Source organism: Cricetulus griseus, chromosome 3, assembly GCF_003668045.3.
Source record: "Cricetulus griseus strain 17A/GY chromosome 3, alternate assembly CriGri-PICRH-1.0, whole genome shotgun sequence".
NCBI lineage: Eukaryota > Metazoa > Chordata > Mammalia > Rodentia > Cricetidae > Cricetulus > Cricetulus griseus.
In genome coordinates this window covers 60,258,904-60,271,688 of record NC_048596.1, presented here as the reverse complement: position 1 = coordinate 60,271,688, position 12,785 = coordinate 60,258,904, and the positions used below count along the sequence as shown (strand labels likewise).

At 48.8% G+C, this 12,785-nt stretch overlaps 1 protein-coding gene across 1 annotated transcript; it reads left to right on the top strand.

Moving 5' to 3' along the window:
- The first annotated feature begins 2,160 nt into the window (after positions 1–2,160).
- Positions 2,161–8,441, top strand: Nlrp6 (NLR family pyrin domain containing 6). The gene is made up of 8 exons (XM_035441276.1): positions 2,161–2,189; positions 2,717–2,994; positions 3,202–3,237; positions 3,469–5,200; positions 5,967–6,059; positions 7,549–7,719; positions 7,794–7,961; positions 8,321–8,441. The coding sequence occupies exons 1-8, from the start codon at positions 2,161–2,163 to the stop codon at positions 8,439–8,441; spliced, it is 2,628 nt and encodes an 875-aa protein (XP_035297167.1).
- The last annotated feature ends 4,344 nt before the right edge of the window (positions 8,442–12,785 follow it).

Genomic DNA, 12,785 nt, shown 5'->3' with positions numbered 1-12,785 from the left:
GCATTGGTGCTAGCTACCAAATCCAGGTCCTCTGTAAAATCAGTACATCTTAACCACTGAGCCATTTCCCTAGTTATGGGTGCTATATTTTAATTCTGATTTTTTTTTGCTAGTACACAGGAAATCAAATAGCTTGCAGATGATCCATGTGTCCTACAACCTCACCATAGTAATTTACTAGCTCTAGAAATGTTTTTGTTGTCTGGCATTTTCTACATATATACGTTGTATGTAAACAATTACAGCATGACTTTCTTCCCAATCTGTGTACCTTTTGTTTCTTTTTCTTGTTGTATTGCACAGGCTTAAGGCCTCTAGTACAACCTTGAAAGGAGTGTAAGAGACAAGCCTTGTCTTATTCTCAGTTTTATAGGGAATGCATCCAGTTTGTGACCAATAAATGTGATGTTAACTGTAGGTGTTTTGCAACTTTTCACCAAGTTGAGGACATTCCATTTCATTCTTACTCTACTAAGTTTTTTCTTTGTTTGTTTGTTTGTTTGTTTATGAGACAGGGTCTCATTATGTAGCCCTGTTTAGCCTAGAACTCACTATGAAGACTAAGCTGGCCTCAAACTCAAAGAGATCTACCTGCCCCTACCTTGCAAGTGCTAGAATTAGACATGAACCATTAGGTCTGGCCTTTACTAAGGATTTGTTTGTTTGTTTTCAAGTCAAGAACAATTTTGAAGTTTTCACAAATGCCCTTTGTTTTGGACAGAGTCTTGCTATGTAGCCCAGGCTGGCCTCAAACTTTTATTTTTCATGCTTCAGTTAAACAACTTGTTCAAGCTCGCACAGCTTTCGAGTAGTTTATTGGAGAATATGTTGGCTTTGTGGTTCTTCCCTTCTTTCTTTTTATTTAGACATGCATGTGGTGGGGACACACACACACACTTGTGTATGGGTAGCTGCAGAGGCCAGAGGAGGGGGATTGGATAACCTGAAGCTGAAGTTATCAGTGGTTGTTAGCTACTTAATGTGGGTGCTGGAAACCAAGCTAGTCCTCTGCACGAGCAGCAAGTACTTTGGGGTGGGGGCTGGGGTTAGAGACAGGGCTCTATGTGTAACAGCCCTGCCTGTCCAGGAACTCACTTTGTAAACCAGGCTGGCCTCAAACCCATAGGACCTATCTGCCTCTGTCTCCCGAGTGCTGGGATTAAAGGCATGTGTCACCAAAGTCTGGCGCAACAAATACTCTTAAGTGCTGTCTATCTCTCCAGCCTCCCCCCTTTTGAACATTTATTGTTGAGTGGCATGTATTCCACAGCTTAGGTGTGGAGGTCAAAGGACAGCTTCGTGAAGTTGGTTATATCTCTCCACCTTTATGTAGTAGGTTCCAGTGATGCAACCCAGGTTGTCAGGCAGGCACTGCTGCCTGAGAAGCCACCTCACTGGCCTTAGCTTTGCATTGTCTACATTCAATAATGATAACAAGGAGACAAAGCAAACTTTTTTTCAAGAATTTATAGAAAAAGATATGCATTAAAGAGCAACACAGCTTTGCCTGTGTGCACTATGTCTTCAAGGACTGTAATTTAGTCCACTACAAATTCCTGCACTCAAATACCATGATAAGTTTGCCATATGGAGGTACACACACATGCCTACACACACGTCCATCCCCCACAGACAGTGGAACTCCACATCCCTGTAGTGCCTTGCAGGTCCTAAGGTCAGAAATATCCAATCTCTGCCGTTTAGCTGGTGTGGGAAGTTTTAATAGGCTGCAGAACTCAGGGCCTGGCTCCCCTCTTGCACTGAGGAACGCTTCCACAAAGCCCTGCCCACACATTCCCCCTCTGACTTTCTCACCCTGTCTGCAAAATTTAAGCCACCTAAGACCATTTATGAGGACCTAGTTTAGTTGTGAGCCATCCACTTAATCTGAATCACTTTCTCCCAGCTGCATGGGATGCCACACCCAGTGGGAGGAGTATTGGTAGAATAAAATAGAAGAAAACCAAAGGTCACCAGGTATAGCACTTAAATGTGAACTGTACTTAAGTGTGGGAGCCTTGTGACTGTTAACAACTCTCTAGCTGAACTGGAATGGACAAGGCTGAGCAACACCGTCAGTCCCAGGATGAGACCAGTTTAGCAGGGGAAGGATCGCCTGTGCTCCCTACCTCCACCTCTGAACATTAGTGACAGGACTCCATGGCTGGGGCTGGGGCCTCCTGCTCCAGGTGAGTGTGACCTCTAGGGAAACCTTCAAGTAAAGTGGGCTCACCTCTGGAGCCTGTCCTGGGCTGCCAATCTTCTATGCCCCTCTAAGCCCGAGCATTTATGAGTCTGCTCCCAACAAAGGACTTAGACTCAACCCCTGGTGCCAGCAGTCCAGAAAGGACTCACAGAAGTGTGCTATGATCTTGGAGCAGAGAATTCAGAGAGCCGGCCAGGGCCTGGCCTGTATGCTCCCTGTTCCTGAGGCAAGCCGTGCTAGGTCAGCCCTTTCAGAGGAAGAGCCAAAGGAGAGCACAGACCCATATAGGGATCTTAACTGGCTTTATCTGGTGTGGTCAGGTGTGTGAAAGGAAGGACGCAGAAAGCTAGCTATGGGGTGATCCACTTCACTCACAAGCAGTTAGGAATTAGAAGTGTGTTGTCCTGGAGCTCCATGTGGAGAATGTGAGAGGTGGGACCCAGGGCACTTTGGAGGTTCGGGGACAGGTCCCGAACAGGTCGTATCAGTAATAACCCTGTCCATCCCCAGCCGGGACACGGATGCATTGGCACGGGAGCTGCTTCTGGTCGCACTAGAGGACTTGAGCCAGGAGCAGCTGAAGCGCTTTCGCCACAAGCTGCGGGATGCGCCCCTGGATGGCCGGAGCATCCCATGGGGGCGACTGGAGAACTCAGACCCCGTGGACCTCGTGGACAAGCTGACCCAGTTCTATGGGTCAGAGCCAGCCGTGGATGTGACCCGAAAGATCCTGAAGAAGGCGGACGCTCGGGATGTGGCGGTGCGGCTCAAGGCGCAGCAGCTGCAGCGTAAGCTGGGTGGGGTAGGATGGGCCTGCTCTCCTAGAGATTTGCTTCGTCCACTCCACCACAGACTGAGGCTATGCTTCTGCCCTCCCCTCTCCCGGGAACCAACCAATAATTTCGTGCACAGGGGGGCAGTTGCAGAGGCTCCCAGGGAAATGCCTTGCTCCATCCCTCATGCTCAGTGAGCCTGACATCGGGTTTTCCTTCCAGGGCTCGGCTCCAGCTCAGCAGTTGTCTCCTTGTCGGGTAAGTTCCTGGGCACACAAGTGAGAGGTCCTGTTGGGTTCCTCACCGAGCCCGTTTCCTGGTGCTGCTTGGGGGGTGGGGTGGGGGCGGGGGGTTAGCTGTGAGATAGCTGGAGGAAGAAGCCATGACACAATAAAGAAAAGTGAGGCCAGATTTAGACAGGCAGGGCGTTGGTTCCAGGGTGACGGCAAGCGCCTTCATCCCTACCTGGCACGGTCTCACACCTTACAGAGTACAAGAAGAGATACCGCGAGCACGTGCTGCTACAGCACGCTAAGGTGAAGGAGAGGAACTCACGCTCGGTAAAGATCAACAAGCGCTTCACCAAGCTGCTCATCGCACCTGGGAGCGGCGCGGTGGAGGATGAACTGCTGGGGCCGTCGGAGGAGCCGCAGCCTGAGCGCGCCAGGCGCTCAGACACGCACACCTTTAATAAGCTCTTCCGGGGAGATGATGAGGGCCCGCGGCTGACCGTGGTGCTGCAGGGCCCAGCGGGCATTGGCAAGACCATGGCCGCCAAGAAAATCCTCTACGACTGGGCAGCAGGCAAGCTATACCACGGTCAGGTGGACTTCGCCTTCTTCATGCCGTGCGGCGAGCTGCTGGAGAGGCCGGGTACGCGCAGCCTGGCAGACCTGATCCTGGACCAGTGTCCAGACCGCAAGGCGCCGGTGCGGCAGATACTAGCTCATCCCCAGCGCCTACTATTTATCCTGGACGGTGCAGACGAGCTGCCTGCGGCAGCAGCCCCAGAGGCAACGCCCTGCACAGACCCTTTCGAGGCTACCAGTGGCTTGAGAGTGCTGAGCGGACTGCTGAGCCAGGAGCTGCTGCCCTTGGCTCGCTTGCTGGTGACTACACGCAATGCCGCTGCCGGGAGGCTGCAGGGCAGACTGTGCTCGCCACAGTGCGCAGAAGTGCGTGGCTTCTCGGACAAAGACAAGAAGAAATATTTCTTCAAGTTCTTCCGCGACGAGAGGAAGGCAGAGCGCGCTTACCGCTTTGTGAAAGAGAATGAGACGCTGTTTGCACTGTGCTTTGTGCCCTTCGTGTGCTGGATCGTGTGCACCGTGCTGCAACAGCAGCTGGAGCTGGGCCAGGATCTGTCTCGCACCTCCAAGACCACCACATCCGTGTACCTGCTCTTCATCGCCAGCGTACTGAAGTCTGCAGGCACCAATGGACCACGGGTGCAGGGAGAGCTGCGCACACTGTGCCGTCTGGCCCGCGAAGGCATCCTGAAGCATCAAGCACAGTTCTCAGAAAATGACCTGGAGCAGTTGAAGCTTCAGGGCTCCCAAGTCCAGACACTGTTTCTCAGCAAGAAGGAACTGCCGGGCGTGCTAGATAAGGAGGTCACCTACCAGTTTATCGACCAGAGTTTCCAGGAGTTCTTGGCTGCATTGTCATACCTATTGGAGGCTGAGGGGGCACCTGCAGGAGGTGTGCAGATGCTCCTGAACTCTGACTCAGAGTTGCGTGGTTATCTTGCACTCACCACTCGCTTCCTCTTTGGACTGCTGAGTGCAGAGAGGATTCGTGACATTGAACGTCATTTTGGCTGTGTGGTGCCAGAGCGTTTGAAACAGGACACCCTGCGGTGGGTACAAGGACAGGGCCACCCCAAGGTGGCACCAGTAGAGGCAGAAAAGAATGATGAGCTGAAGGACACTAAGGAACCAGAAGAGGAGGAGGAGGATGAGGAGGAGGAGGAGGATCTCAACTTTGGACTGGAGCTGTTGTACTGCCTATATGAGACACAAGAGGATGCTTTTGTTCGCCAGGCTCTCAGCAGCCTTCCAGAAATGGTCCTGGAGCGAGTTCGGTTCACCCGAATGGACCTTGGTGTCCTGAGCTACTGCGTGCAGTGCTGCCCGGCTGGTCAGTCTCTGAGACTGGTCAACTGTGGGCTGGTGGAGGCAAAGGAGAAGAAAAAGAAGAGTCTGGTGAAGCGGCTGAAGGGGTGAGTCTAGAGGGCAAGGCTGTCCTCACCAGGGCAACTTCCACACATGCCCACTTGGCCTGGGACGCATGTCCACACCTGATAACCCATATAGCAGGGAGGACTTCAGGACCGTTAGACCTGAGACACCTTGCAAGTCAGCTGTCTCTCTTCTTCCCCCAGCTGTCTCTTTTAACACCCACCTTTGGTCATGCAGATCAAGGCAGCCCTCCTGGCACAGCCAACATAGCTCCATGAAGGGCATAGGCCCCTCCCTGATGCCCTTTCTCATACGTTCTGGACTATGACACGGCCTCTGTGTGCTGAGCCTTGTACCTGCCCTTCCCTCCACCCCAACACTATTTGCTGTCTATCTTCAAAGTCTACCCTGGCCCCACCACTTGGGTTCAACTCTGGCCCCAAGATACCACCACTGACCACACTATTCTACATCCTCCTCCCCTCCCAGCCTCCACCAGATCCTAGGTTCCTACACAGACATGGACCTTTACTTTCTTTGAACTCAATTCTATTCAATAACCATCCTGAGACTTGCCATCTGTTCAGAGTATACACCAGGATAATGGCAGGGCCTGGTCCTAGGGACCTGCAGGCCTACTCTTGGGTTTTGTTCAAGTTTATTAGGGGAGGGGGATGCAAGGGATGTGGGATAAGTGGCAGAGACAGTTCTGGAACCCCAGACCCCAGGTAGGAAAAATTGAGTACTTTCTAGAAAGGCCTGGAAGGAGCACTATGGCCGTCAACCTTGTTCTTTCTCTTTCTGCAGTTCTGGAAACACCACGAAACAACCCCCAGTCTCCCTGCTGCGTCCCCTCTGTGAGGCCATGACTTCCCAACAATGCGGTCTGCGTATTCTAATGTGAGTCACCATGCTTCAGTGTGGAGGGGATTCAGAGCTGGGTGCCCTGTACAGAGACAGAATTTGCCTTCTAGGGAAGGCTGAGGACATAGGCTGAGAGCCTAACCAGGTTTCATAGCTATTAAGAGCTAGCAGGGAAATCATAGCTATTAAGAGCTAGCAGGGAAAAGCTGGTTTTAGGCTCTGTGGGAAACCCTGCAGCACAGCCTGTGGGGAGAGACAGAAGAAGCAACAGTGTTTTCCTTTTGAAGGAAGCTCCTGAGTGCTGTTGGAGCTGACTGTGCCATCTCTCTGCAGGAAAGTGTTCAGAGGGCTTGGCAGCCAGTGCATCTGTGTCTCTGTGCCCTTGAGCTACTCAGTCTGTCCATGCTTTTGTTTCCTCCCTGTAAGTTATAGCCAGTTGAGGTCTGGAGAGATGACTCAGAGGTTAAGAGCACTGACTGCTTTTCCAGAGGTCCTGAGTTCAATTCCCAGCAACCACATGGTGGCTTACAATCATCAGTGCTGAGATCTGGTTACCTCTTCTGGCCTGCAGAACACTGTGTACATAATAAATAAATCTTTTTTAAAAAAGGATATAAGTATGTACTCAAAAAAATAGATACAGCCTGATGATTCTACCTCAGAGAATTGGTGTAAGATTTACTGAGGCTCCATGGGTAAAGTTCTTAGAATATGATAGGTTTCCTATTACTATTAGCTATCACTGTTGAGCAGAGAGTAAGGAAATTTCTAGGAACTAACATATAGGCTATGGTGAAGCAGATAGTCAGTCAGACATCAACAGAGGGTGAGGTGGAAAACTGGCTTTGTGGGGGTCGGGGTCCAGCAACCTAAAAATAAAACAAAAGATGTAAAAAAGATAGTCACCTTTGGCTCATAAATTCTACCAGAAAACTGAGTACAAGAAGGTGCCCACCTCATGGTTTGTAATAGCAAAGAAAAAATCAGAAACAGCAGAACTTTGGCTATTGGGAATGATGGCCTGTCTGAACCCGAAGGGTAATTATGAAAAGCTGAAAAAAAAAAAAAAAAGACTGGATTAGACCTTCTGCTAAGATATGTTACACAGATGAGCAACCTTGGGGAGATAGACTTAAGACCATAGTTAGGATATAGAGTGTGGACATTGTGTGCTGACCATTAGCATAATAAAATATAACTTTTGCTATACAAAAAAAAAAGAAAGGAAGGGAAGGAAGGAAGGAAGGAAGGAAGGAAGGAAGGAAGGAAGGAGGGGAGGAAGGGAAGGAAGGAAGGAAGGAAGGAAGGAGGAGAGGAAGGAAGAAAGGAAGGAAGGAGGGGAGGAAAGGAAGGAAGGAAGGAAGGAAGGAAGGAAGGAAGGAAGGAAGGAGGGGAGGAAGGGAAGGAAGGAAAGCTGTACATTGTTGTACATTGCTTGACTACCAGGGAGTGGGTAGCTGATTCAGCTGGAGGTGGGAAAATGGTCAGGGGCTTACTGGCCAATCTATGTGCTTTTTGACCACAGCTTGTCACGCTGTAAGCTGCCTGATAGCGTTTGTCGAGACCTCTCTGAGGCCCTGAAGCTAGCTCCTGCCCTAAGGGAGCTGGGCCTCCTCCAGAGCCGGATCACTGAGACAGGCCTTCGTTTACTGAGTGAAGGACTGGCTTGGCCCAAGTGCCGGGTGCAGACACTCAGGTGAGGCCTGGTTTTGGAGGGATGGAGGTAGGGGATCCCACCTCCTGCAACCTCTGAGGTCAGCTCCTCCACAGGATACAGCTGCCTAACCTCCAGGAAGCAATCCAGTACCTGGTCATCGTGCTCCAGCAGAGCCGGGTCCTGACCACCCTGGATCTCAGTGGCTGTCAGCTGGTTACATACATGGTGGAAAACCTGTGTTCAGCCCTGAAGTACCCGATGTGCTGCCTGAAGACACTCAGGTGAAGTCAGGGGGAGGCATGGTGCTCTGAGGACACAGTCTATCAACCCTAGATTAAAGTAGATGCCTAAGTACCTCTCACACACAGTTCTGAGTGCCCAGCCTACAAAGACTAGCCTTTTATGGTCCTATCCAAAGCTTTGGCTATCAAACAAACATCCAAAGCCTGTGGAGACAGTCTGGACCAATGAGCCTAATCCTCTTCTATAGTCCCTGAAAGGTCCTATAGCTAAGTAGACAGCTCCAACCACTCCACTCTCACTTGGGTTCTTCCCCCAGATGATTGACCCTTGCCCCTAATTGACCCTTGTCCCTCCCTAATTGACCCTTGTCCCTTCTGTCTTATGCATGTGGCTGCAGTCTGACCTCTGTGGAGCTGAGTGAAGTGTCACTGAGGGAGCTTCAAATTGTGAAGGCATCAAAGCCAGATCTGACCATCCTACATTCAAAACCAGGCACACATCCTCAGCCTCTCAAGTGATGAAGCAATGTATTCTGAGGCCTTGGAGGCCAGAAGAAGGTAGAGGATGGTGTAGCCAAATATTTTATGAAGATGTCCTCCCCATTCAAAAGAAGGAAGATGCCAGCTTCTCCCATCAGGCAAGTCTTTCAAGCCAAGAAGCCACAGAAGGGCAAACAAAAACCCAGGTAGATATAGGTCCTTGATAGCTCCTAGATAGGCCTGGCACATGCCCTGCCTTGGACACTATAAGGTTACTTGTGGCAGAATTTCTGTTGGCCAGGCACCAGAAAATTAGCAATTAGCCCCAACCCCTGCTAGGCCACAACTGGCTTAGCTCTGGAGCGTTAGAACCTAACACTAATCCATCTTTTGTTTAGAAGATACACTTTGCTTTACTTATGCCCTATGTGGATCTTATCTGAGAGTTTCCCAAAGCTACAAAGGTATGCAAAACTTGGTTCAGGAAACCTGGAAAACTGTGATGCCTGATGAATCAAGACTCTGCACATGGCATTGTATTTTTGGAAGACTCATTAAAGTTGTTCTAAGCATGTGGCAATCAACTGTCTAAAGTGTAAATATTGAGAAAAATAAAAATGCCCTGGGCATAGAGAAAGGCTTGAGACCACTGAGGCTGGAAATCCCTGCAACCTCCAAATGGCTAAGTTCATTCTTAAAGTGTCTCTGAGCCTTCTTTTGACTGATCTCTGTGAACCCACACCCAAACCGAGACATCCGTGACAGTTATTCTGTCCCCTAGCCCCACAACCACTGCTACATTCCTTTGGGGCCCTCCAATCTGTCCCTTGCAGATAATCCCAACAGGAATTAGAATATTCAGTAATTGGGCTTACTGTTTAAAGGTGTTATTCACCTTTGATCTGGTCCACATATGTTTTATGGTGGGACGCAGGCCCACAGAATACTACTCTCTGTAGCCAAAAGTTAGGCAGATCAGCATTTCAGTCTGGAATGTGGGGTGTTGGCTTTTGCAAAGATGCCATTCCTGAACCTTGGGGCTTTAGCCCAGAGGGATCCACTTGCCGCCTGAGAGATGCAAGAAAGGAGCCAGAAGAGTGACAGCTTCCTTTAATGATGGGAGCTGGGGCAACATAGTGGATGTCTCCAACATAATAAATTTCCTTTTGAACTCCCTTTCATTGATCTCTGTAACACTTGTCAAGGTATCAAAGTAGGTGTTGACATGATCTTTCCGATACCCACATATACAGGGCAAGTTTAATCCATAGTCCACCCACTGAAGAAATGGGGTTGGCATGCCGGCCTGACTGCAGAAAGTCTGTGAGAGGGGCGTGGCCTTGAAGGCCAGGGAGAGCCATGGATGCCCTAGAACTGTGTCTTCTGTGCTCAGCACTTCTGGGTGTCCAGCACTCTGCAGTGAGCCCCCTTACTTCCCAGGGGAAATTCTTTCCACAGTCCCTTTATAAACCCATTCCTCCATCTTCCAAAAAGAAAACACAAAAATCTGCTGTATCAGTTACTTTTCTATTACTGTAATAAAACACCATGACCGGAAGCAACTTATAGGATGAAGAGTCAACTTGGACTTACAGTTCAGAGGGATAAGGGCCCACCAAGGCTGAGCATGGCGACAAGCAGCAGATACGTCAACTGGAGCAGAAACTGAGGGTTCGTATATTGAACCACAAGCACAAAGCAAAGAATGACCTGAAAGTGTCACTAGTCTTTAAACTCTCAAAGCCCACCTATGGAGACATACTTTCTCTAAGAGGCCACACCCCCTAAACCTCCCCAAATAATACCACCAATTCGAAATTAAGTGCACAAATATTGTGATAGTTTGAATGAGAATGCCCCCATAGACTCATATATTTAAATGTCTGGTTCCTAGTTGGTTGGAACTGTTTGGGAAGGATTACAAAGTATGGTCTTGTTGGATGAGATATGTCACTGAGGTGGGAGGTGAGATTTCAAAAGCCCATGGCAAGCCCAGCCTCTCTCTCTCTCTCTCTCTCTCTCTCTCTCTCTCTCTCTCTCTCTCTCTCTCTGTCTCTCTGCCTCCAACTTGCAGATCAGATATGAGATTTCAGGTACTGCTCCAGCACCATGCCTGTCTGCCTGCTGCCACACTCCCCACCGTGATGATCATGGACTAACCCTCAGAAACTGTAAGCAAGACCCAATTAAATGTTTTCTTCTATAAGCTGCCTTGGTCATGGTGTCTCTTCACTGCAATACAACAGTAACCAAGCCTCCAGGGGACATTTATAATTAAAATTACCACATGGTCCCAGAGGATTAGAGTCCTTGGCGGGAAAGCACAGCAGCAGCTAGCAGGTATAGTGGTAGGAACTGGAAGGTGAGAGGTCACATCTTGAAAGGCAAGCATGAAACAGAAAGAACAAACTGAAAGTGGGGAGAAAGGACACAATCTCTCCATACTTCTTCAGCAAGGCTGCACCTCCCAAACCTCCCCAAACAACACTATCAACTGGGACCAAGTGTTCAGCCTATGAGAGACATTTTTCATTCAAACCACAACATTCCACTGCCTGGCCCTCATATGCTCCTGGCCACATCATAATTCGAAATATTTTTAGTTCAATTTCCAAAATCCCCATAGTCCTTCACAGTCTCACCATGGTTTAAAAGTCCAAAGTCTCTTCTGGGACTTAAGGCAATCTCTTGATTAGCCTTCTGAAAAAAAATCAAATTACAAACCTCCAACATATAATGACACAGAAATACTGGACCAAAGTGAAACGAACATTCAGCAGAGAAAAGACTGAATCCTGTAACTCAATGTTCAGCACCTGGGTCTAAAGTTTTAAAGAGCTTAGGTTACTTTGCCCCTCCAGATTTGCTGCCTGCAACATATGTCTCTCTCTTGGGCTGGCTCCACTTCCTGTGTGTAGCGGTCTTTGGAAGATGTGGCATCTCCATTATCTTGGGGTTTCCCCTGTAACACGAGCTTCACTTTCACAACTTTATGCATATCTCTCATGGCCTTCTTGTAGGGAATTCCTTGCCTACATGTTGCCTGGCCTCAGTGTGGACTCACAACTATCTGTTTCTCCAGTTCCAGAGGATTCAGTGCTCTCTTGTGACCTCCATAGGTAATGAACACACATGGTGTGCAGACAAAACACTCAGACACATAAAATAAAAATAATTAAAATCTAAGACAAAAGAAATCCTCTTCCTACCAGGGACCCCACAGCCACAGTAAGTGGCACAGACCAGGTTGGGAGTCAAGTCTCACCTCTCATCAAAGGAGCTTCTTTCTGCAGTAGGTGAGTGTGAACAGTGCAGTAAAGAGGCCAAAAGTGAGGCTCTGTGGGTGAAAAGAGGAAAGCTTATTCCAAACTACCATAAACAGAGAGCATGGGGCTGGGGTATATCGCCAAGGTTCTAAGGGAAGGGGTACCTGGGAGGAAAGGAGACTGTGAGCTGGGGTGAGGGGCTTTCAATTGTACAACAGGTGCTTGTGAATAGGGAGCCCAGCGGCTAGCACAGACCTTGATATACTAATAGGCACCACAGACATAAGTTAATGGACGAGTCATAGGTCCTCTTTACCCAAGATAAGGATTCTTTTTAGTGCCAGGGTGGTGGCTCAAACTTTTAATCCCAGCACTCAGGAGGCAGAAGCAGGTGGATATCTGTCGGTTCAAGACCAGTCTGGTCTACAGAGTGAGTTCCAAGGAAGACTCCAAAGCTATAGAAAAACCCTGTCTGGAAAAAACAAAAACAAACAAACAAATAGTAGCAAGTAGGAACTATCTTCTCAAGCCACTAAGGGAATGCTGACTAAATGCCAGACTTTGGGAAAAGGGATTTCTTGGGACGTGACAGAAGGACGACATGGCAGAAACCACAACTAGTCAAAATGAAGAGAAAAACTGTTGGATGCACAGCCACTAACACATCAATTAGCATAAAGCCTGCACCTAAGGCTCAAGTGAACAGCAAGGAACAGGGGCAGGGGCCAAGTTTGTAAGAGCCAGAAGGCCAAGCTGGCTGTGAAACTGTGCATGCTAGCTGTGGTGGAGAAGCTACACCCATGAACTCTCAACAATATGGCAGTCTAAAGATCTGCACAATTCCAACAACAGTTGACATCCAAATGTAGATAGGGAAAGCTCATGAGGCCCGGCACCTAGATGAAGAGCTATAATCAATTAACAACTGCTGAAAAAGAGACTTAGTCTTCCCCAGGGATGAATCTCAACTAGGAAGAAGAAGAAGAAGAAGAAGAAGAAGAAGAAGAAGAAGAAGAAGAAGAAGAAGAAGAAGAAGAAGAAGAAGAGAAAAGCCCATGGCTGTTTGGTTAAAGCAAGCAGCCTCTCCCAAAGTCGGGATTTCAGAGAGGAGCCCTTC